The sequence below is a fragment of the Corvus kubaryi genome, unplaced genomic scaffold, assembly GCF_017639235.1.
Source record: "Corvus kubaryi isolate FWS band 111438036 unplaced genomic scaffold, C.kubaryi_AGA036_p1.0 133, whole genome shotgun sequence".
In the NCBI taxonomy this organism is placed as follows: domain Eukaryota; kingdom Metazoa; phylum Chordata; class Aves; order Passeriformes; family Corvidae; genus Corvus; species Corvus kubaryi.
Genome location: NW_024580667.1, coordinates 36632713 through 36659337, shown reverse-complemented (window position 1 = coordinate 36659337; position 26625 = coordinate 36632713). Strand labels below are relative to the sequence as shown.

Here is a 26625-nt window from a genome sequence, read left to right as displayed (position 1 = left end):
ACCTACTAATATTTCTTCTTTCTTAATTTTTTTTTAATGTTGTATTTGGGTAAAGGATTCTTAGAGAAAAACAATGCACAGTAATCAACCGTATCACAGAAGATAATGGATGTAACCCTCTACACAGATCTGATCTGGCAGAATTTCTGCATTCTGTTCTAATCCCTACATTTTTAAAAAAAAAAAAATCAGCACACTGGAAAAAGTTCACAGCAGTGCAACACAAAATTAATATGGGTTGGAGATACTGATTTGATGGGGAAGGATTTATGAGGATGAAACGTGTATAATATAGCTTGGCAAAGTGATTGAGGTGAAGAAAGGAGGAAGAAAGATGAAAACCTTCATGAGTATACGTACAGACACCAGAGGGCAATTACCCACTGCCTGAGACTCACATGTATGCAGCAATGACTGCTGAAATGAAATTAAGCACAGGAAACTGCATCAAAGTGCAAGGAGAAACTTTCAGTCAGAGACACTAAGTTCAGACAAAACAGCAGTGCCCACGTTTGATAAAAAATACACAACACAGTAGAAAAGTACACTTCAAGGAGCAACTTATACTGCATAATCTACAAGGTATTTTCTACTTCTACATTTTGATTCAACAATTTCTTCCAACCACTCATTATTCCACTATTGTATATAAACTAATTAACATGTCTACAGTGCTTATTATTTAACAGACTAATTTAAGCAAATCTGTTACAATAAATGATAAAATGTCTAATACTCTAAATTATATCAGTGAAACAATGGAAAAATAGTTCTGAACAGATAAACTACAGTTCAGAAAGAAAATGCTGAACAGAGAACACAGACAACCAGAGCTGTGAAAACAAAAGTTCAATTGTTCCTCTGCAAATGTCAATATAAAGTATTGTATCAAGGATATAAAGAAAAAAACCATAAAAAAATACAATGATACTTAAAATAAAAATGCAGCTGCTCTACATATTGTCGAAATCCCACTTTCAGTTTGGCATCAAATGAAAGGAATATGCTCTTCAATATTTAGAAGAATCTATTTGCATCTTTGGTCCAATTGACTACAGGCTGCTGAAAATTGACAGGAATTTGAAATAGCTCAGTATACACACTATCTATTTGATTAATACATTTTATTCTTCAGAGGCCCACGCTCACAGCCAGTGCAAACACAGCGCCAGTCGCAAATGGAAATGCCAGCCACCTATCAGGAATCACACAGCCAGGACTGTGCTGCCTGTGAAGCCATGTGCGTATACAGGAGTACACCTGCTACGCTGGGCTCATCATTACTCAAGTGTCACTTGTACTTCATAGTAGAGCTGCAAGAAAAATGTGAGATTTACAGCATGTCAGCTACTCCACTGAAACTGCCCATGTCTTTGTTATCCCTCAGGCAACCTCCCTTTCATGGTATGTTCTGAGAGCACAGCTGCCATGCTGTAAATCTACATCTGCACCTTCCTAACTTTTTCATGTAGCCCGCAGATCCAGAAGCTGTCAGGAAAAGGTGCATTTAACAATATGTTAGCCAAAAAGCATTCATGAGTTCCCTGAAACAAAGACAGGGATGTTTAAACCCCAATGGTACACATGCTGACCTTGCTCTGCTGCAGCTATAGTAGCAGAGGAGGTTAACCACTGCCAGCTGCTGGCACAGCAGTTTGTGTCTCCCTGGTCTGTCTCTGTCAGGCCACACTACATTAGCAAAGTTGTTTAAAACACAGGGTCCTTCCTAACCTGCTTTGGCTGTAGGGAGATACTGAATGAAAGACAAACAGATCAAAAGAGACCTTAACCTATGAGTGATTTGCTAGCAACCACCTCCTTCATTCTTACTGTACCCACAGCTTCCCAAACTGGGCCCTGGAGTGGCTACAAGAAAAACTAGAAGCACAGCAGAAGCTTAAACTCATTCCTGCTGCCAGTGGCACTGCAGCCACCAGAAGTCTCTATAAACCAGGGGCCTGAACAGGCCTAAGAGCTCTCACTGACAGCAGTATGGGCAGAATCCCCAACAGATCTGGAAACCTGGTTCTGAAGAAGATGCTTCTCCAGAATTAAAACCAATATAAGGAGGAGGCATGTTTGGGAGATTTATTTTACACAGCGGCAGCCTACTGCAGTGTTCTGCAAAACATCATAGAAAGCAAACACAAAGTTCTTGGCAATAGTTTTGAGCTGGGCAAATTCAGGATGACAAAACCACAGCGGAACTGCTCAGCAAAAATAAATACCCCCAGTGATCCCTCTCTCTCCTGCCCCCACCAACAACTGAGTCATGCACTGCTAATATCTCTTGCTTCTGTTTTTATTTTTTTTTCCTGTCTCTCACTGAGAAATGTAGAACTTCTTGTCTATATTGGAGAGGCAAGTAACAGCTAAGGAGACGGCCCATATGGCTCTTCTCAAAAGACCATTTTTAACTCATTCATGGCCAATTCCAGGAGATCACCTCAACGTAGCAAAGTCCGATTGAATTTTGGAACATGCATATTATTAAAAAGGTCCACTTGAGGAAAGAAATGGTTTGGAACTGCATGGAAAAGCATGTTAAAGAGGAGGCGAGGGCAATGACTGTAGAGTTGAACAGCCTCCTAGGGAAGACCTCCTAATCAAAAAAGTACACCTGCATTTGAAATGCAGCAAAGCACAAATTAACACTGCAGGGCTCTAATTTAATTTTGTCTGTGGGGGAGACCTTTCCTGCAGCACTCTTTCAACAGGGATAGCGTCAGAATTGGGGAGGAGGAGTCAGATTTGCAGAGGAGGAAGAGTTTTATTTCTATGTTTCTTTTGGCTACCAATCTAATTAATGACAAGAGTTAATTGGATTGGTAGCCAAAAGGAACTCAAATAAAATCCCGAATTCTAAAGTTATGCAACTGATTTGTATTTCTTTCTTCTGTCTTTCATTTGGGGCTCAGTGCAAGGGCATGTACATTCCTTATTTTCAATTGTTTTTGCTTACCTTGTCTGTTGACATACTTGATTCCAATTATGTTCGCTCTGTTGAATCCCTAATTTCCTAATGCAGGTCCATTTGCTTTGGATTTGAACAAACATTCTGGGCTTGGCTGGTATTTTCAATGTCTGCCACTTTCTGAAGAATCTCAGATTTTTTTTAAGGAAATTACTGGACATGTTTAATCCTTTATTTTGACAGACTGAAATATTATGTTCCAAGATGAATTTATGCTACACTTACAGGAAATAAATAGGCTATAACTTCTGTTATAAATATAATTAAAGCTTATTTTTTAAAAGAACACTTAGTATTTTCCTAACATCCATGTATTTTATAATGGATTTCTAGCATGCAGCTTCTTGTCGACTTACCATCTTTGCTTAATTTCTGTGAATATCCAAAGACAGCCATATACATACCTTTTCTTTTGGTTTAATTAAAACAGACAGATGTCTTAAAACCAATGGTCCGTCTAGACTGTAAGTGAAGTTAACATTTTCAAATGCTATCATTCCTTGGTTAGGCCATTCTGTTGGTGGATGTTTGTTGGTCTCCCAAGGAGCTTCTTTTTCAAGTTCTGTGTACTCCATCACTCTTTCTACTGATATCATCTAAGGAGAGGAAAGGAGACATAAATACGTGAACTTCATCCTGTTGCATACACTGCAAATACTGCATGCATATAAACATGTGTGTGCATTTTTACTATAGAGATTCAATGCAAATTACTCCATGGTTTTTCTTTTAAACACAGATAAGAGTATTTGGTGTCATTCTAGGCTTTCATTATACAGCTAAAAAACTGGGAAGAATGCATCTCATGTCCTACTACAGATCTGAATCTATCATGATACATAAAGCCATACATAAGCATTTCTCATCAGTAGGATTAATTACAAATCTAAGTACATGCATAAGTATTAAGAAAATTAAGCTGTGAGAGCTGCCTGTCAGACTTGACTAAGATGACACCAATCCATTGTGTGTTGGAAAGACAAAGCTAGAAATGAAATTGCCAAATGAACTACAGGCAGACACATGAATGAGTTAGACTCCTAGCCCTACACAGGACAACCCCAAAAAAATCACACCATGTGCCTTAGAGCAATGTCCAAATGCTTCTTGAACTCTGGCAGACTTGATGCCGTGTCCACTTCCCTGGGGAGCCTGTTCCAGTGCCCATGCACCCTCTGAGTGAAGAACCTTTTCCTAATATCCAACCTAAACCTCCCCTGACACAGCTTCATGCCATTCCCTTGGGTCCTGTCACTGGTCACCACAGAGAAGAGATCAGTGCCTGCTCCTCTTCTTCCCCTCATGAGGAAGTTGTAGACTGCAATGAGGTCTCCCCTCAGTCTCCTCTTTTCCAAGCTGAACAGCCCAAGTGACCTCAGCCACTCCTCATAAGGCTTCACCTCCAGATCCTCCACCATCCTCATGGCCCTCCTTTGGACACTCTCCAATAGCTTCATTTTGTATTGCGCTGCCCAAAACTGCACACAGGACTCAAAACGAGGGTGCACCACCACTGAGTAGTGTGACAATCACTTCCCTTGACCAGCTAGCACCAGAATAGAGAGGAAGCGTTCTTGCCTCCTCCAAGTGTAGTCACCCTTCAATAACAAGGGATTTTTGGTGGATGTCCACCTATTAAAGAAGTCAATGCTAATCACAGTTCCATGAAGTGACCAGCATTTCACATTGCCTTTCTTTTCCAAGGTATTTCTGTATCAGAGCCTCCAAGAAAGCAGTTCAGTATGTGTGACACTCCCACACACTTCCAAAACATCCCCAATGGTAGGAAAAAACCTGAAAGCTTCCTTCTCATTCTTCACAAAATCTGTCACTACCAGTTTAACTGGTGTGTGAAAAATGCACTGAAGAAGCAATGTGGTAGCAAAAAAAACCAATTCTAACATCACTGTTATTATTATTATTATTATTATTATTAATTAAACATGGCTTTGTAACTTCGACAAAAGGACTACACGTTATTTCCTAGACTATGTACAGCAAACTGTAACTTCAATTGTCAACACAGCAAAAAAAAAAATCCCAGGTTTAGGTTCAGCATGTTTTTTTTACAATCTACTTTTCTTATGTATTATCTTAAGAAGAGAGTAGGCAGGCAAATTAGAACATGCTAGTAAATACTGTGAATTGGTCAAAGGCATCTTATATCATATTTTGGAAAACACACAATCTTCTCAGCTGAATATAAACAAATACTTTCACTTTTGTGTTAACATAGAATAAATAAAAAAGTTATAACCCTTTGCAATGGAATAACAGGACTCTAAAAATGCCACGAGGGATATAAATAAAATTTTAAAATGCAATAATAAATAACAATAAATTATAAATACCAAATATAAAAACATAATTTAAAATCTTCCTTATAAAGGGATTAATTTATTGCAACTTTAGCAAGTTGCAGTGCAATTGTCTACACTGTAACTAGACAGTCGCCTTTCTGCTGTAAAGGGAAATTGTAAAACCTCCCTTACTATGAATGGAGGACAGTCCCTGGACACAATTCATCTCAACAAACGTGCAAAATCAGTCGGACAAATTATAACATAAAAGAAGTTATTTTCCTTTATAACTGCAGAGTGGTGCCTCAATTGCTTGCTAAGGTATTAATATCCTAAGTTAATTAAGAAGAAACATCCTTAAGGCTTCATGTCGCAAGCATGAAAGGAACCAGGAGGGGAAAAGGAAGAAATAAACATTACCAGGTTTTCAACTTCAGCACTTTGTCTAACACCCCACTGGAATGTTCCCATGAGGGTGATTGCATAGGAGAGTGCCAATCCAACCTGCCCCGCATTCAGAGCTGCAGAAGAAAGGAAAAAGAGGCTCAAATGGGTACATTGTAATTACACAAAATCTCACTTAAGTTCACTTTCATGAGGTTACTACATGATGGAAGCATCACAGCCAGAATTTTATTTGGTTACGTGCTACTTGCTATCTGTGCAATGAGCAGCTCCAGGCAGAACAGCTCCCTGCCACAATTTCTGGAAACATTTTGAAGAGATAATCCCAATTCTCCTTGACCTGGCATTTATCTACAAACTGAGGTTCAGTCTCAAGACCATACTTACACAGATTTTTAGGGTCATCCCTATCTAGCTGAGCATTGGTTAACTCTTCACATTTTTTTCTAAGGAAGTTAGATAAGGTCCTAAACCTAAGCAAAAAATTTGCATAAAATTATTTCAAAATTAAGTTATGAACATTTACATCAACTTTGTACTCTTATAAGCAATCAGATAAAGTAAAAGGACAGAATATTTCTTCTCTGTTTATAAAAGCATTTACTGTTTTCAGTAGGTCTACTCTCACAAAATAAATGTATTCTGTCTGCCCAATATTAACCATGATTGTCCTCTGACTTACTTGAAACTTTATCCTAACATAGTCCCATTGACTTGAAGAGAGCTACTCCTTATCCAGAGGCAAGGAAAGATTCAGGACCATTGCTTTGACTTGTCTTTTTGCATTCTACTAACATCAAATCTAGCTCAAAATTTGCAGAGTTGTGTTTGCACAGAGTGTTCAAATTTTAAAATACACATGTTTGTATGTAAAACATACAAAACTTATCCAAAGAAAAAAGAAAAGAAACAAAACCAGAAAATTAGCACTAATTTTCATGTCCAAGATAATTACTTCTTCCTTCATGTTTTAGATGACTATCTCATTCTAGTACATCTAACCCAACTACATCCTGGATGATGCATACACTAATGACAGTTCATGAGTGACAGTGAACATAAAATGTATTATTACGAGGCAATTTTCTTTCTGGAACTGGCCTATCCCACTAATCCAAGATATGACAAGAGCATCCCTAGGAACTTTAGCTTGCCTTTTGACCTACTGTGCCATGTGCAGAAAGGAAAAAAGTTGTTAAGAGGCATCTCCGTGGGTGTTTCAGTGTGAAAAGCAAAGCCCTGTAGGCCCAAAAGAGAAAGACAGAGGTAGGGAAAAAGAAGAAGATTTATTTCTTGTTATTGCTCTGAAAGCCAGACTCTCGAAAGTGAAGACTGCAGAAGTGCAAGTTTGTTTGCACACTTGGGGATGATGACAGATGCATGCCTCAGCCCAGAAGATGTCTGAACTTCCTCCAGTATTTGCAGGAAAGCAGATACAGCCCCAATGCCCTAGACTAAGGAAGAGATCATGATCTAGAAAGAAACATTTAACTTAATTACAGCCTTTAAACAATTAGAAATAGTAACATACGAAAAAGAATTAGACATTACTATACATGGTAATTACTGGGTGAACTTTTTTTAACATCTGTACTTACTCTTGGCGAGAAGCAGTGAACCAAAAGCAACCACTATAACAAAAATGGCACAGATGGCATCCAGACGCACAGCAAACCACCTTGAAGTTGTCAGAAAGAGAAACCAGGCCTCTAAAATGTATTTTACAAAGACATAAAAACAGTGGATTATTAGAAAACTAAGCTGTGTTATTACTACTGAATTAACTCATGTTAATAATACAAGTTGTCAAAAAGACCCAGCATTGCCATCTTCAAGCGCACATCTGCATGGAGTGATGATGATCAGGATGCTGACCAGTTTTCCTGACATTGTCTACTTTAGTTTTCACACCAATAGCAACTACAATAGCAACCACAGCTAGTATAACATATAGTAACAAGATGAGAAAGAAAAATAGCCAGGGCTTGAAGCATGGTCCATTTATTTAAAATGGAAGCCTCTTCTCTAGTGGACACAAGAGTCTTATACAAAAAACAAAAGTACAACTGCACTTACTGTAGCTGAACTAGAGTCTACAGGCTTTTATCTAGAACATATCACAATACAACTGTCACAGCCAAGTCTTCAGAAGGCAGCTGCACCTGGTTAAGCTCCTGCAGGAGCTACTCAATACAGCCAGTGCAGCTATACAGATCTATTCAGATGATTAGATGCACATACTAACTTTTGGGGAAGCTCACAGGTGGACATCTCCACTCCGCACTCATATTCATGTGTTGACAATTTGGTGCTAAGTTCCATCCCAGATAGATATGCTACAGTACAAGGTACAAGAGAGAGCAGGAAAAGACACTGCAATACAGAAGGCACAGTGTTTGAATTCAGGGCCAAAATCAGAACCATAACAAAGCATGGCATATTTATTGCTTAGGCTGCAGTCAGAAGAATTGTTCCAGCTGCTACGAAGTCACAGCAGAAGGTCACCATTGCAACCCTTTCTGCCTTGCTTGCCATTACTCCCTGCTAAAGATCAGTGCAGCTTCAACTGTTCAGTGTTCCTTAGCCCAGTGCTGGGAAAAATTCAGACAAAAAAATTCTTCCTTTTGTAAGATAGAGAGGAGGTAAGTCTGGTTTTAAGCCTGATCATCCTCAATAGCCAGATTATGGAGTGATCTAACAAATCAATTCAGCTAACAGAAGCCTCCGCGTAACTTCTGGAGGGCAGCAGAGGGTAAGATTGAGGATGACAAGAGGCATCCAGGTAAGGTACAGAGCTGGTAACCTCTTAGTACCATTTACATCAACCCTAACTGCATATGGCTGACCACACATTCAGCATTAATGGTTGCATTAAACAAGACATTTGATATGGTCATACACCTGGGGCACATGGAATGACACACGCAGAAGGGAGTGCTGCAACAATTCAGAAACCTAGCTCCAGACACTGAATTCACCGTAATAATTTAGCTACTTCTCTGAAATCCAGAAACCAAGTGGCCCTAGAAACAATCTATGGCAGCTTCCTTGTGACACTAAAGCTAATTTGTGGTGCAACAGTGTACTTGTAAGATCAAGAAGTAGGACAGGAAGTAGATTTTCCATCTCCAGGCTTTTGCTCCATTGATCCTATTGTCCAGGAAGGCTGGTTAAACTGCCAGCATGAGATGGGTCATTTTGCAACCTCCCTATGTAACAGGGGTCACTGCGCATAGAGGAAGGAATCTGACAGTCACAGGAACTAACAAAGACTCATCATGGTCTGATGACTCATGGGCTTGCCTATAGAGATGGGCACTGGCAGAAAGGAAACTTGGGTTTGGTCAAATCTCAGCATGCCTTTTAGATGCTTTTTATCTAAAATTTACTTAATGCTCCATTCACAGGCATCGCTCAAAGGGGTTCAAAGCAAGTGTCCTGAGACCTAGGCTCAGGCCTAAATAGAGAGGAAGATACTACTCCAGCTAAAAGTGCTCAACAAAACCACTGCTGGTTGGGAGAGCCTTCTGTAATGCAGGAAAGAATTTAAAACTCTTCAGGAGACTTAAAATCCCAGGAGTCCAACTTTGTGAGCTGGTATGAAAGGTATTCTCTTACATCAGCTACTGCTTGCTCGCATTTACTATCAAAGAACTATCCTGGGTGAAAACAACTTTAGGAAATCTCTAGTTCAGCCTCTGGCTCAAGCACAGTCAGCCTGGAGGTCAGACCATGTTGCTCCATGCTTTATGCAGTCTGAGTCTTGAAAATCAACACAGATGAAGCCTGCATCTCTGGGCAATCTTTGCCTCTGCTTGACTGTGCTCACAGTGAAATAGTTTTTCCTTTAATTCAGGTTAAACCTCTCTTGTTACAACTTACACCCATGTGGTTGCTCCGACCGCTGTGTACTGTGGTGAGGAGCCTGCATTCACAGCAACATCCGTGCAGACACTGGAAGGCCAGTATTGAATTCTCTGCATGCTGCCTCTTCTGTGAGCTGAACAAGCCCAGTTACCTCCCCACACAAGGAAATCTCTTCTGTTAATACCCTGACTATCTTAGTGGCTCCTCCACGGAGTTCAATCCAGTTTGTTAGAATGTTTCCCAGATCTGGGGGTCCAAAACTGGATGATGTATTCCCAGTGTGGGCTAACAAGTTGCCCTCCTTTGCTGTCCAGGCACATATTCCCTATGAGGACCAAAACCCACACACACTTTAAGCCAGCTGGTGTACCCCAAAGACTCTGGTGGGAAAGACACCAAAATGAAGTGTGTAGGTATGGAGAAGAGTGTGACTACAAGTACTGAAGCTTGACCTCAAAAACAGGTTTCTGATCTGCCTAGGAGGGGTATTATTGACAGTTTTGTTAGGGAGATGCACCAAACTGACTGAAAAATGAAAGAGTTTTTATGTTTCCTAGATCTAACCTTAAAATATAGAAAAATGTTTCTTTTAAATGTCACAGTCCTCTTTGTATAGTGAAACTTCTATACACAGTTTATTGACTAAAGATGTCTTTTAATATAAAGCTAAAACACAACTTTGTTCTCCCTCGCTATGAGCTACTGTAACACTGATCTAGTCAGATAACTAGCAACTCTAAAATATTAAGAAATGGGAAATTCAAAGCTAGAGGTGCCTCCCTGGAAGATAAACTACACCAGTCACAAGTCACTGGGCTCAACAAGGTCAGTGTGCATGATGCTACAACCTGTGATTAACTGTACTTCAGAAAGGAGCACTGGTCTGGTCTGAAACCTTGTAAATCTATAAATTACAAAACAGCCATCAAATACACTTGTATGTCTTACAACAGAGGAAGTTCACACTCTTAACAAACACAGAACTGAAAACTTGCATTCTGCTGTATCTTGAAAAACACAGTAGTAAAGAACATTTAATTAACAGAAGTTAAAGAATCACAGTGCAAACCTGAATTGTATTACTTATTCTTGCAGAATACCAGTATTTTATAACTTCCAATGATAATTCCATATACTAGATTTAAGCCCTGAAAGCTACTCAAAGTAAAAAATAAAGTTAATTTATGAAACTTCCAAGATTATTTATATTATCTGCCCATTCCTAGCACACTACTTAGTATCAAATGCTTCATAATATAGCTTGCTTCCCCCACATCTCTCTCTGCATCCCCCCCCTCCTTTTCTTAAAGATGGAATCGAGGAAAATGTTAAAAATTATTCTTATTCTTATCGGGCATACTTTCAAATGTTTATCTTACACATTGTTAAAACATATGCATGGGTATTCTAAATTATACTACAGCCCAAAGTAAATTCTCTAAATCTAGACAGATAATGTTTTTGTTCTAATACAGAAATTTTACCCTAAAGAGACAAATGCACAGCTCCTACTGATTTTAGTGCACATTATATGCACATGTCACTGAGGGGATAAGATATTTCCCTCCTACTGTGCAAAGTATTTGATTTTTCACATCAATTCATCACAAACCTGAGTGGAGGTCTTGGTGTGCATCAAATAATTTTTGAAATCTTTCCTCTGCTTTCAAAGCCCGAATAGTCCAAAGCCCCTGGAGGGATGACGACAAGTGGGAGAACACTGGACTTCGAGCTACAAAGAGAAATGAGAGTTAACAATAGCTGAAGTACAACATCTAATTCTTTTTGTACCACACTAATCTTTAATCCTACTACTTTATATTTAACCATACAAACTACTCTACTGCATCTTTTTAGAATAAAAATGCAATATCTTTAACTAATGTCCTCTTCCTCAATTAGAATCAGTCAGACAGCCAGGCAGATTAATTTACAGAAAAATGTCTTACATTTTTAACAATAGCTGTCACTGAAGAAATTCTTTGAGCTTTATTAATGACATTAGGCACCCATGTTTGTTATTCATAATGCTTAATATTCCATATCATAGTCAAGCTAAAGTCAGGCACAAGAGTCAGATAAGGTCAGAAATACCATTAATATATGCATGCAAGGTCCCAAAGACCAGCAGCTTAGCATGTTCTTAACTAGCTTTATTTACAGATAGTTAAACTGACATACCCTAGGTTAATCATCATGCAAAACAGGAGTGAAGCATGTAATTCACTAGTTTAGAACCAAGGCAATAAGGAAGTTATTTGCATAGCAAAAGAAAAAAAAATCTTTGATGGACTGTCTATAAAATACTAGCATTTCACATAATAATAAGCAGGGTTCAAACTAACATTAAGTCCCGCCAAACTACATACTTGTGGATTCTAGACGTTTAATATCTCTTGAAGTGTCTAAGAAATATCGTCGAAGAAAAATGAAAAGAATAAATAGTGGAATTAAGGGGATGAGTATCCAAGGAATCACTGCCACAGCCACAGCCACCACACCAAAAATCTGTAGGAGAGTCTGGAGCACAATAGAAACAAAATAAAAAACTCTTTGCCAGAAGAATTTAATTTAGAACAAGTATAAAACTATTTAACATTATTGAAACACATAAATATTTAAACATAACTACCACATTTAAGAGCGGATGCATTGCATAACATATGAGCAACATCTATTTTTAAGCAACTTGGAAAATTTACAGTATACCTAAATTGACTATTTTTGCAGTTTATGGTTTTCTTCCACATTATTTGTTCTTTAAGAAATGTCTTTACAAAGCTGGTTGACTGAACATTAGTGTCTTGCTTTGTAGACTATTTTGTGACTGCTGTCACAAAGTAATAGATGATCAATGTAATAAACAACTAATCTTTAATGGACTCTAGCTATGTGGGGAGTCAAGGATATGTTTTTTCACTCCTGCTAAAAAGAAACTGGTGAAAAACTGGCTTTCAAATTGAGTTGAAAGACTTGACAGTTGGAAGAGAGACTTTCAACACAGGCTTGCAATGTTTTCCTAAACACAACACTGTCCCATTTAGAACGAAACCCAGGATAGGACAAAGTGGGCTTTCTCTTCTCAAAGGATTGCATTGTGAAATGCTACAAATAAGAAGAAAATGCTACACACTGCAAGAAGTGTCATAAAAGGCTGGTGTTACCAGGTTTACTGGAGTTTGATGTAACAGCTGAGGTAAATCTGACTTTACTCTTAGAAAACTAGATATAACGAGATATAACAGATAAACTCTGTTGCTTAAGACAGAGGATCCTGGCTCAACTTTCTGAATTTAATCCTCCATTTCCTTCAGATCCCTCCACATCTTTCATCAAACTTTCAGTTTGAATACACAGTCAAAACCATCATCTGCACGCAAACTTCTTTCAGAACCCAGCTGTGCATGAATGAGCGTATGGCAGGAGTCCTGGTATACTGTAATTAGGGTGTGCCCATTTGCTCCTTAAAAAGGGGGAAAACCCCAACCCATATAAAAATAAACCCATACTGTACAAAAACCACACAACTGAAATCCTAGCTCAAGACTAAATTCCTGTATTATTCTCATTAACAAAATCATTAGAAATGACAACATTTTCTAAAAATTTTTCATTTTATGGACTGCAGAGCAGCCACCTTCTTCGTCATCACATACAACACAGAAGTGGATTCCAGCTAAATTTTGTGGCTGCCTGATTTTTAGATTCCAAAAATGCATAAGTGACCACTGGGTGCCAGAAATGCATGTCTTACAGCAAAAATGCTTCCACCCTTTGAATTTTCCAACTCAGTACACACATAAGCAACACATCAGCTAAGATAGATATCAGAGAGCTATCTGTGTTTTCAAACACTTTCAGTGGAAGTGTCGATTAAACACTGCATTTCCTGTTGCACTTCTGGTAGCCCACTAAGGCCAAAACCAAGCAGAACCTTTACCCCTAAATTTGCCTTTTTTTTCTTCTTCAGGCTTCTCTGACTTTACCCTAATTTGACCTGACCAAAGAGCAAACCCACACACCTTAGACTGCATGAGTCAGCTCTAGCCTTAGAGGTCTTAGCTCATAAAAGAAGATTTATCAGTATAATAGCCCAGCATCTCATAGATCCTGAAAGCACATTTTAGGGTCTCATAACTCTCTTAAGGAAAATTGCTGTAAGGTAGGCACGGGAAAGGAGCTCTGAAGCATTATCACTACACTGCTCATCTGTGGGTTAAGGTGTTGACAGCATCATGTTGCTTGACCTTCTAGATACACACAGCAGATGGCAAACATTTTACCTAGATTTCATCAGGAGGAGGTAAGGTGGCAATGAGAGTGCACGGTGTTCCACCTGGATCAATTAAGCACATGGCTATGTCAGCACAAAGCAAAACAAAGCACCCTGGCTCCTCACCAGCACTGCCATCAGCCCTTCTCTACCTTCCACTTCTCTGGCATTCTTTAGAACCCTGTAAACATATTTCCTTTTTATCATGGGGTGAGGAGAAAGGGAATAAAGATTCCTGACCTCCTACAAATTTTCTCCTGTCTAGATCTTCACTTGCCTCAGTAATGCTCATTATCTCTGCCAAGCCTGCCAGCTTGGTATAAATGACATGCTGGCTAAAGGTTCCCTCACCTCCATCCTTATCAGCGGAGACTGAAGTCCGTTCCTTCCTTCCTGCTCCAAACTCGCTCCTGAATCTCTTTATACACCTGCTGCCTTCTCCCTCCGTCACTTCCTAGACAGCCACAAAAAAGCTGTTTCTGAAGTACACAGTCTCCTCGTAACATCAGCTGCAAATCTGAAGCCAAATGTTGAGGAGAGCTGCTTCACGGAAAAAAAATTCTGAGGAAAACAAATGCTTCTTAATAAAAAAGAAAAGAAGCCAAACTGAAGTTTTAGTGATGATAATCTAGAATATGTTGCAAACTGCCAGTGGGGGTGGGAGTGGGAGTAAAACTATTAAGATCCAGCTCATGTAAACAAAGCCTTGCTACGGCAGAAATACAGGGAAGGAAAAGATGGTTAGGATGACTAAAGTAAAAATCTGACACCGCCTTTGGAAGGAATTTTAGATGAGCCTGCACCACCTTATCATTATAAAAATTTATGATAGGGTGGATCAGTCATGTGTGTTGTTTTTTTTTGAAAACCAAACTTGCATATAAATTAACTCTTAATGAAGTAGTCTGAAAGCCAGACACAACCATTTGCAGACTGTAATCATGTAGTCACTGCATGAGGTAAGGCAAAGGTTCTAGCTCCTGAATTTCACAAGAGACAACCAACCTTTGCAGCTGGAGACTGCCCCGACTTCTACCAGATTCACTGTGTGCAAGCTGCAGGACCCAAGATAATCAGCAGGCTGACAATAATGATAGCACGAGTAGTCTGGTGTCTCTCCTCTCTGGAGACAAACAGCAAGAAAGGCTCAGGACTGGGTATCTGGACTTCTCATTGAAGAACCAGCTTACAATGGAAAGTTGCATCAAAAGTTTAAGATTTTCCTACCTAAAAGGAATATGGCCTACAAACCCAGCATCTTTTACTGTATTTCTTAATTTTAGCATTCAAAATGTAATGACTGTGCAGAAAATAACAATCAAACCAAAAAAAAAAGAAGACAAGCAACCAAAACAAAAACACAGGAGCTGATGAATTACATTTTACAGCTATTTGCACAGCATTAGAAACAAGGCCACCTTGCACAAAAGACAACAGATGCACTGGCTACCAAGACCAAAAGGACCTGGATAGTTTCAGGGAAATACCATTGCTTCCAGCGTTCACCTTCAAACTTGCTTCAGTTTCCCTGGAGAAAGATCAATCTCCCACACACAAGCCTGCACACAGTCTATCCCTAGAGTACATAAAAGCACATGTTGTTTCTGTTGGAGTTATCCTCTTGCTTACAAGAGTCCTGAGAGATTTCCCCCATGCTTTGGTCAGTCACTCCATTTATTGTGGCTTTTTTTTCCTTAAAAATCTCCTCTTTTACTGCAGCAGGCATACCCAACTATAACCCTCTGGGGAAATGAATGCTCTGATCACTTGTGAAACGTGCTTTCTCTTCATCATCTGATGACCTACATATCCATAATTCTTACAGGTGCTGAGAGTGATATCCTGGAGTTTCTATCTCAAACAGGTCTTGATCTAGGAATAACAGGTATTTCTGTACCACAACCACAGAACTGAAAAACATGCAATAGGACCTACTACCATAGGAACCACACTATTCTGGACCTGCAGTTGCTGACCTGGTAGGATCTCTAATCAATGAGAGGAGCCCAGGGGATGGGATTTGAGACTTGGAAACCTGATTGTAGGAGTCTAGATGTGGCCCATAGTGAAACTCCTGTCCTAGTTTAGAAGCTTAAAAAGTGATGAATACAATAGTTAAATTAGAATAAATTAATAAATAGTTAAATGTTTAGATTGGGAAAGACCTCTAAGGTCATAGAATCCAACTGTTAATGCAGCCAGGTCCACCACAAGACCATGTCCTTAAGCACCACATCTACGCATCTTTTAAACATGTCCAAGGATGGTAACTTCATCTAACCTTTAAGTGTATCCCTAATGACCCTGTGGTTGAATACTTCTCTACAATCCACCAACTGTATTTACTTGATGCCCTCTGACTACAGCAAAGTAAGCATCTAAAGCCCATCAAGCTTAAATTTTGATGACTGAATCTACAGTCAAATCCCATGCAAGAACTGCAGTGTTCCAGGACCGGTTTTACCAATACTTAAGCAGAAGCCAAATACACCTACTCAGCCCCAATTCCTAAATGCTACTCCCTGGACCCCAATATACACTCCCAAGGATTATATTAGCCCATGGAACTGCCACAAAGCCATACTAATTTAATAATAGCAAAGGCACATGGCCTCAATTTCAATTTGAACCTTCACTGCATTAACTTAGGGCACTCTCAGGCTGTGCTGTCTGAAGTAAAGCCGGGTCAAGAAACTACAAAACCCCACTCTGTTCATACTTGTTTGGCATCATCCTTCCTCCTCCTTCTCCCCTACCCCTGACTGAAATTATTTCCTTGTTGACTCTGCCAAGAAACTGCACACACAATCAATCCCTAATCCAGTTCTGACATTTTCTTTATCCTTGAATGCTTTTTTTTTTTTAAACCAGACTGTTTGGATTGACTGACCTGCAGCTCTGTTAAAGAAAAACTGCACAGGTGGCTGGTTACATTGGGACACCAGAAGACAAGTTTCCCTGGGAAGACGACATTGCAATGAGAAGATCAGAGTGATAAACACTTGACTCAGGCCAGCTCCACCCAGAACCACAGTGCAGATTTTCTGCATTTTCTCCACTTTATTACAACAAGCCACAGGAAACATCCAAAGAGAAAATACCACCTAAATGATTCTACTTAATTTTACTCATTTAAAGTAGCTGAGTTCAGGTGAGTAGTCTTGTCTTCAAACTACTTTTTAAATAAAATTTACTGGCTTTCTTTTGGAACTGGTTAAAAATACATACATATGGTTGTTTATACTATTGCATCGAACTGTCAGGAACACATTTGTCTTCAGCAAAAATGCAGCGAAGACTTATGAGTACAGGAGAACACGCGGGACATACAATATTTAAAAGGCATCTCAGAGAGTATCCTTTTCTGAAGCAACCAAGGACAGCAATCTTTGACAGGAATGACAGCTCTCAATTGGTGTTAATTCAGCTTCAGGAAAATGTGCATCCATGAGAAAATTTGGAATTTAAAGACCAAGACAATCAATGCACTGAAAGGGGAAAAAAAGGCACAGCTGGAGAAGAAATGAAAATTGTATTTTCAGATAAATTGAAAGAAGAAAGTAAGAACTAAATACTGCCAGCTCTAAAAGCTTCAAAAATACCAAGTTCATCTTATCTTCTGCAAGATGCTCTCTTCTTCTCTGAATCCTGCTATTTGCAATTAGTTGACAAGAGGTTACCTAACTAAATCAGTATGTCACTGCAAATGGGCTGAATACATCTTCCAGATAGACCACGGAAGTGTATTCAAGATTTCCAGTCACATCCTTAATGCTAAGCACCTCCTATTTGTTCTCACCTCTACAAGACAGTCTTTCTGGATTGCTGTTTTTCCAAGTGAACAAGCATATACTGAGCTCCTCGGGGCAAATGTTTCTGTGCCACCAACATGCTCATTCATTTGACTTGGCATGCATTTTGTCATTAAGTGAGAAGCCTTAATATTTGTTTGAGGTCATGGCAAACTGTGTGCAATTGTTCTTGAACAAGTGACCTTACCATAAAAAGGGTGTTAATACATTGGCACTGCCACCACTCTCATATTCAAACAGCATCCTATCATCAGTAATCTCTTACCCTACAAGAAGGGATAGAAATAGGCTCTCTGGGCACCCTGGGCCAGGAGGTTTAACTGCCTCATGCAGAATTTGATGGTAACAGCAGTTTCCAAAAATCATAGTCCGTATGTTGTCTGAGACTTCCAGATATGACGCTTTAGAAAGAGACACATAACCAAGCTCTGGACTTGGTGATTCTGACAGACACTTAAAATACTCATCTTTTAAAACTCCACGCTACATTCCTACAACATTTAGAGGTTATCTTCCTTCTAATAATACACTATCTTCACTCACGTAAGAAGTTTGTTGCCAGGGCTCTTCGGCCACGGTAGTAAGTTACTTCCAGCTAATACAGGTTTTTTTAATGGAAAAACAAGCTTTTATCAGAGCCAAAGGTATGGCCTCTGCTTAGGCATACAGCTCCTGTTCATACCCACTGTACATGGAAACCAATGCTGTCACACACAAAATGACAGTGCCAACAGCCATTCTTGTAAATGGCTATGGACAATATATTTTTGTATCTATAAGCAGTAAAATCTTGAGTAGGATCTTTGAAGTGCTCCTCGTTTATTGTGCCTTGTGCCCCCTGAGCACATCTGCACACAAGTGTTCTCAGTGATTTGGGCAGCAAGTCACAACTTCGCAATGAGGATCTATAGAAAAGTGAGAGTTCTTCCTGAAGTTATGGGGAGTTAGTTATAACTGTGATCTCCCTGTATGAATAATATAAAGAGTTAATATGTTTTGCTGTTCAGTGCTGTTTGTCACTTCTCCGGTGAATAGTCCCTGGCTATATTCTTACACTGTTCTTTTCCCAAGGGAAAAAAAGGTGCACACACAAGAACTATTCACATAAACTACAGTGGTCTTTGTACCATGAAAAATATGTTTCATTTTCTTGTGGAACACCTCGGATGCCGAGCACAACTTTACATGGTAGCTTGAGGAAACAGCATTAATCAGCGAGTGTAGAACATGCACACACACATGCTTTGCTTTCTTGACAGCTCTTGCCAGAACCTGCCTGAAACACTACAGAAAAATGTCTGACATCACCCAATATTCCCAGAGTTACTCCTCATATAGCAGAAAGCATCCCTTTTCCTTCATATTAATTTAGAAGGATTGTGCCTCCAATATCCACCACCATTGCCAAATGTGGTCGCTTTGTTGGCTGTTGCACTTGCTTCAAGATTCCCAGAACAATGCATTTTTGTATCTCCTCTATCAATCCTTACTGTCAAATAACTGATATTTTTAAAGGGAAAAAAAAAAATGGCTCGACAGTTTCTGCTCCCCTCCTACCTCTTAGAAGTCATTTCCATAATTTTCCCCCAGCTCCATAAGGCCAAGATAGCCCCACTGAGCACAGAGCCTTATGAAATCAAAACATTTGATTCAACAATGGGTATTTTTCTCCTTAGTACTGCTACAAGTGGTGTATTTCCCACTTTGTTCTTTATTCGTATGCTTAGAACTTTACCAGCAGAGGCTGATTCACTGATACTTGTCTCAGTTTTATCTCCTTTTGACAGCAGATTTTATTTCAGTGATAATTATGGAGAACATATACATAGAATAAGAACAAAAAAAAAAAATCAACAAATATCTCACTGTTTTCAGGCTATTAGGATGCAGGAGGCAGATCTTACCGGCCAATACAAAATGATTCAAAAAATGGATCATAAAAGGACTGAGAAAAGTTAGGCTGGGAAAAGTTTTGATATCCCCAGTACAAAACTGTGAGTGCTGGGGTACTAAACAGGGAAAGGATCACAGAAAGTAGCTCATGCCCTCCACAAATTGCATCCCCTTTTGCCACTGCTAGAGAAAAACCACTGACCTAGACAGATCACTGCTGTGATCCTGCATGGCATTAGTTCACGTTCTTATGGTCAAGTCCATTAATTTACTTGCTGAAATACTGCCCATTCTTCCTGTGAGGAATTCCTCTGAGCTAATGATGATGTTATCACCTTTTCACCCATGCTGTGCACATTTTTTTGCAGTTCTTTAAAATGTTTAACAAAATTGTGCTTACCAGAAATGCTGCTGCCCCATGTATCAGAGCTTTGCAAACTCTGTCTTTGAGCCCTGTACTTTCCTGCCTCAAGTCTCTTGTCTCTCGTGGCCATAATGCCAGAGCAGCTGTGCACCCTCCTCAAGAGTACCTTGTTTTCAACTGCATGACCTTTTCTGCTCAGCCAAGTCTAACTTTCACCAGAAGTCAATTCTGGGTCTTTCAACAACTTTTAAAAGCTTTGTGCTACATTCAAACTGTGGGCTCTTCTGTTAAAGAGAGTATCAATTCCTCAGTAGCTCTTCAGGCTTACAGCAACTACAAGCTTTTAAGCATTTTATTGTTGTTCTTGCTATTTAAAAATACACTGCTCATGTATTTTTTTTTTTGGTGGAATAAAAAACTACTCATATTTCTGTAAACACCACCAACACAGCCTCTCTGCCCCAGTTAAATGAAAACTATGAAAAATATTAAGGAATACAACATCAGCTATCCTAAGAAATAAAACTGCCTTCTGTTTCCTTCTGGTCACACTCTTTCACAGCAGATATGCAAAAAATGCTTTCTAACCTGTCCCTGGTATTTTTTTCCCTTAACATCCCCAGAGCTTTACCACTTTGATAGGGCTATAAAAGACTCTCCTATTCAAACTAAACTCCTGACTCATAATTTTTCAGTACTACATGATGTCTAGAGATCACTCAGTGCCACAAAGCTTAACAGTGGTCTGATACTTTCAGCAACCATATTTAAACTAACCAGCACCAGCCTCACTCCCCCACCAGCAGGTTTCACCCAGTTCAGCTGTTCTGTGCATGTCCAGAACCCAGTGAGTAAAGAGAAAATTCCTTGGCAGAGAATAAACATTATTTACTGTCGTAAGTGTGTGCTCATTCTTTATGGGTTACAAATATGCAGCAAACCATCAGGAAGACTTTTCAGAAGCTTTAGCACAAACCATCAATAAAGGCATATGTATTGAAGTAAGTAACTGATACCAGGTCTGATCCCAAAATCCAGACTATCTATTAGTGAGAAAACTGAAAAAATATTTTTCTAAGTGTTATGTTGTACTTGACAGAAGGGTGGACAACTGAATCAAGTACCACACCCAGCAGTTTTATAAGAAGGTCTAAACCCTTTATTTTAGCATATGAGTGACTTTCACAGCAAGAGAGGTCTGCTTACTTAAACATTAGACTGACTTCAAAAACAATTAAGAAAAATATTTAGGGATGTGATTGTGGAAGAAAATTAAATCGCTCAGCATCCTATTCTTCCACTGTGCAGGAATAGATATTATTAAGCCCTTGAAAGAGCCTTTCTAAATAGACAGATTTTTGTATTTCAGGAGTACAATCTAAATGAATCAATTTTTTTAAACAATACAAAAATTCCTGTAATGTAGATGGAATACAAAGATGTAACAAAAAGACATACGACATTCAGTTACCACCTGAACTCTCATCTTTTGTTGGATAGAGCTGCCCACACTGCAATCTCCTCTACCTTTTGACGCACAAACTCATCTGGAGTTTTCAAATCATCTGCAGAGTTCACCAAGTACCCACAGTATCAGCTTCAGCAAGAGAAAAGCTCTTACATTGTGCAGATGCACACATAACCCTGGCAGCACATTTCTGTGAGATGCAGCCTTTATTTTTCCTAAGGATAATTCCTTGTCCCACATGTTTGTTTTGGGCATAAATATGCATAATAATTTTACACACACACACACGTCAGCTACATGGCTTAGTAATTCAAATTACCTCCAAGTTTCTCCTTCCTTCTTGAATCAAAAGTGAAATCTCCAATCCTTTTGCCGAACAGTGAAATCCTAATTTGTTTGTAAGCAGACATTGTCCTATCTATAGTGTATCAGTAGTTTAAGGCAATCTAGAAGATTTGTACTTATCACCATTTGGAACAGGATTGTTACACTCTATGACTGACAGCAGAATTAACATATTTCTAGCTACTGTGTAGTGTTAGAAATGTTAATGATTTGCAGAAGTCTTAAAACTAATTTTAAAACCAGTTTGAGACAGAGACACGATAGGTTGCCAATAATGCTTAAAAAGTCAGGGAAATACCTATAAACAATAATAACAAAAATTCCCACTCCGGCACTAAAAGCAGCAGTAGTATATACGCAAAGAAAGACCAAAAAGAAAAGAAGAAAACTACAGAATGTAAGTTCGCTTACATGCATAAATACACTTACAGAGCATTTCTTTGTCCTCTTTCACACTAAGAAAAGCAAACGAGAAAATACCTTCCAACAGATATGAACAGCCCCAAATGAACAGAATCTCTTTCTGGAACTTTTACAAATTCCACCTTAACCAAAGAGGGGAAATTTCCAAACCACACAGAAGAGGGGGTACATCACTGGACTTCAATACAACTGTCCTGCTTCCTATTACCTGAAAATAGATGGAAAGTAATCTGATAAAGAAAACAGAGAAGCCCATTTGGAGAAGAGGTGATTTAAACCTGACCATATTTAGAGGTTCCAACTATCAAAATACTGCAAGAACAACTACCATTTAACCTCAATCTGCTCAAATGTTAGAGAAATTAAGGTAAGGACTGCACCTCACAAATCTCATAAGCTCTAGAAAAAGAAACAGAGAAGACAGAATTCCACTAATTGAAAACTAGCTTTGTTTTTCAGAGCATTATATTCAAACCACCTGTATTCCACATTTCAGTGAGAAAATGAAAGGAGCCCAGTACAAAACTATCATCTGCTTTTGCCACATAAATGGAGAACTGCAAAAACTAAAAGGAAATAGAGTTAAGAAAAACAAGAAAAGCAGTAAAGGAGGCAGGATGACAAGAAGGTAATGACACCACACTTTCAGTATTATTTTACTTCCTTTCCCATGTTAGATAAAGGGTTGCATCTTCAAATTTTATTAATACCAAGTAAATAAACACCCTAAAATATTAAAGTAGTTCTATTATGTTCCTGCACACATTAGTTTTGTTACAGTAGTGATCTCTGCTGCCTTGATACTCATGTGTAGAGAATGGCATGCACACCTGTTATAAAAATTCTACAAATGAACATAAATAGAAAAAAACAAATTAAAAAAAAGTAAAAGGGGTGAGGGAAAGGCTTAGGCTGGGTAGCCACTATAGTGAGAACAGACACTTAGCCTTCCCTAGAAAACCGAGGTCCTTATATAAACAGGAATCTACCCATTAGCAGTGACTCCAGACTTTACACACTTTATCCTGTACATACACCACCAATCTGAGTATTTAAATACGCAGTCTGTATGATGCAAGATACTCACCTTTCCATTCAAAGGAATGTGATGACAGGTACAAAATAAAGAACAGCAATAGCTGTGGCATAGATTATCTCCCACTGCTGGTCACCATCAACAAGCTTAACTGGCTACTGAGATTTAACAATCAAGTTATTCAAGGACAGAGGAAGAAAAGGTCAATAAAAAACTGCATTATTTAGACAAGTGTCTGTGCTAAACTCACAGCTTTTGTATGCTGGTCTTGGAGACACAAATGCAACCCAAGCCTCCTCTTCCTCCACTACCTCCCACCCCTTTTATTTGTTTGCTTGTTTGTTTTTAACAACACGGGGGGGGGGTATTTTAAAAAAAAACCAAAACTGAGAGTACATGCAAATACCACATGACCACAGCGAAAGTCAGGATTTTATTGCCATGCTCATTTTAACCTTTTCTGAAATTAGAGCTCAAAAATTACCAATGAAAACATATATATCCCTATTATTTTTCTTTAGTTTTTAACTGGTCTTTCATTATGCACTAGCCAGATGCACTGTAATATGTGTCTTGGGAAGGTATAGCAAGAAAAAGTCCTGTAAAGTTTCAGTAGTCAAGTGTTACCAGGCAACTATTTCGTGTTTCTTTAATTTATTTATTTTTCATTTAAACCTCAGCACAGCAAAACTACCATGATTCAGCAGAAGGGAAACCAAAAAGTATTCAAGGTATCCAAGCCACAGGTCTGCTCTATGTACCAGGCTCAACAGAGTATGCTGACATTTAACACAGATCCCACTACTGGTTATTTTCTTACAATATACTTGTGATCATATTTTGAATACGCACATGCAAACACACAGAAAGAATTATTCTCTAATGAATAAAAATACCTCTTAAAACTCACATACAGACTAAACTCAGCTAAGCTGGAAAAAACAGTACAACAAGCTCCTCAGGAATCCCACCTCTCACGCGAACGCACAAAATAACAACGTCATTGTTAAACTAAAGATCCTGGAATTCCTTCTACACACTTTCCCTGACATCCTCACACAATAAAATGCAGGGGTCAGTGGTACTGAAACAAGGAACGGCAGTTCCACTCTTGTGCACATACGAAAGCAAGTGACCCGAGCTATTATTCCAGTCTGAGGCACTTTTTGTTCCTAATATCCAGATGCAGCAGCTTTTTTTTCCCCTTTCTCTTTTTTTTTTTTTAAGAAATGACTGTGGACACCTCCTTCACATTTTCCTTTTCTTCAGTATTTTCACTTCATAAAGCTGCAGTCAATGTGTTTTGTGTGTAGTGAGAAGGGAATGGCACATTCAGTGGTGGTCTCAGCCACAGCCTACATTGGTGGCTCAAGTAGTCTCAGGATTAGGTCTTTGTGTGTGATGAAAGGATATGAAAAGTCAGTTATTTAAACTCAGTCAAGCTGTTGATTTTGGGGAGGAAAAAGGTTTTGCAATTCAGTTTTCCTCAATAAATCACTGCCCTTTTTCAAGGGCAGCTGCAGATAGTTCACATGTTCACAGTGTTCTCCAGAAACAAAACAGATCATGATTTTTTTTACCCCTCCCCTCAATCTAATGTAGGGTAAGAAATCAAAATGAAGCGGCCATCACATTAATTACTCAAATTCACTAGAAACTAAAGCAGAAAATCAACTCTGTTAACAAGTAATAAGATCACTGAAGAATTACAAGAGCAAGAAACTACAGAGAAAACCATCCCTTTAAAATTTACCAGAATAATTTACAAAACCAAAAGGAAACCTGAAATATATTTCACCGTCCTATGTACTCAATCAGTTTATAGACACAATTTCCAAGCAGTAGTTTATCAGTTTTGGTACTCATCCAGCATAGTCTGAAACCAGAGTTTAAAGATATTAAGCCTCTGCAGATCTATCTCAGTCAGAATATGATTCAGGTACTAAAAAAGAAGCCTTTGATGAGCTCTCAAAAATACAGCATCCAAAATGCTGGCCACTTAGGAATATCTGGGCTAATATGCATAAACCACTATTAAATATATTGGATTCTTAATTCCTAATACCCCCTCATTAAATTATTTTATTCTATTTCTTGGCTTTTTCCCCAATTAGTGCACTGTGTTTTATTAGTGCTGCATTGAGTTAAACACTGCCCAGAGAAGTTGTGGATGCCCCATCCTTGGAAGTGTTCAAGGCCAGGTTGGATGAGGCTTTGAGTAACCTGTGTACTGGAAGGTGTCCCTGCCCCTGGCAAGGGGTTTGGAACTAGATGGTCTTTAAGGTCCTTTCCAACCCAAAGCATTCTGTGAGTCTATGAGTTTAAACTACAGACCCTGCAGCTACCAGTGAAGTCCATATCAACAGAACCTTATAATCCCACAGAGGTTAAGGCAGGACGCTTATATCTAAATAAAGTATATGTTTAAATCCTCTTAGGAAAGTTTTAAAGCACTATAATGGCCTTCACACAAGTTGTCCTTTACCTGAGGAGACTATAATTTAGTTGGAAAAGAGCTGCCAAAACCACATAACTCCGGTTAAGAAAGCGAGATGCAGAACTGAGGCTAAAGAGGCTAACAATAATTAAAAATATGTGAGCTCACAAAAAAACTTGCCAAAACTCCACCATCTTCACCAAACAAGTTCATTCAGCTTTTCAACTATCTCAACCAACCTACAGACATTGATTACTACCTGATTTTACAAACAAATTTAATACCATATTTGGTAGAAGTAACGGGTGTCATAGCAAACAAAGGATTGCTTTCTATTTTATGTTTGTAGGAGAGCTGGTATGGAACCTTATGGTCAGCCAGAATTCATTACAGAAGATAAGACCCAGGCTTAGACTGCAGATTTTAAAGTTTATTTTTTTACTTTAATGAGCTTCAAACTGGACTCTAAATGTACAATTAAAGATATCTTAGCTGAAATGCCTAACTTAATCTTTGGTTTCCTCTCAATTTTTCTACTTCACATCTACCCACAGAGTTCTGTTCCAGCCATGCAGTCAAACATAGCCATAAATATGTTCTCATAAAAGAGACTTATTTTTAATTCATAAACCTTGTGGATACAGCAGTAATTTCCACAAAACACACTCAATTGCACTAACATGAGATATCTCGTATGCTGTTGAAATTCATAAGAAGAAAAAAATTACTGCCTTCTAGTGAGGATTGCTTCTCTTGCCTTGAGTCTCTCAAGACAGGTGTGTTTTATTTTGGTGCACTTCAAACCAAAGAATGAGAAGATGGCAGAAAACTTTAAATGCAGTGAGAGTTGCTACTTTGGGAGGTATTGCAAAACAAATCTAACCACATTTTCAAAAGAATACACAAGGTTCATGATGCATTTTTGTGCTTGCCACATACCTTTTATTTTTGCTTTAACAAGAAAGTGTACAGTGACTATCCACTGTCTTGAAGAGAGTCTTTATTCTCCTTAACTCAACAGAAGATGT

At 38.7% G+C, this 26625-nt stretch overlaps 1 protein-coding gene across 2 annotated transcripts in view; it reads right to left on the bottom strand.

The window, feature by feature from the left end:
* The window catches only part of ABCC4 (ATP binding cassette subfamily C member 4), a 146366-nt gene that overhangs the window by 36276 nt on the left and 83465 nt on the right, over nucleotides 1-26625 (bottom strand). For both annotated transcript variants that reach the window (XM_042043721.1, XM_042043712.1), the window contains exons 21-25: nucleotides 11916-12066; nucleotides 11159-11278; nucleotides 7278-7388; nucleotides 5695-5795; nucleotides 3379-3570 (exon numbers count right to left, since the gene is read on the bottom strand). In XM_042043721.1, coding sequence (XP_041899655.1) covers nucleotides 3379-3570; nucleotides 5695-5795; nucleotides 7278-7388; nucleotides 11159-11278; nucleotides 11916-12066 — 675 coding nt within the window. The remainder of the gene's footprint in view (nucleotides 1-3378; nucleotides 3571-5694; nucleotides 5796-7277; nucleotides 7389-11158; nucleotides 11279-11915; nucleotides 12067-26625) is intronic.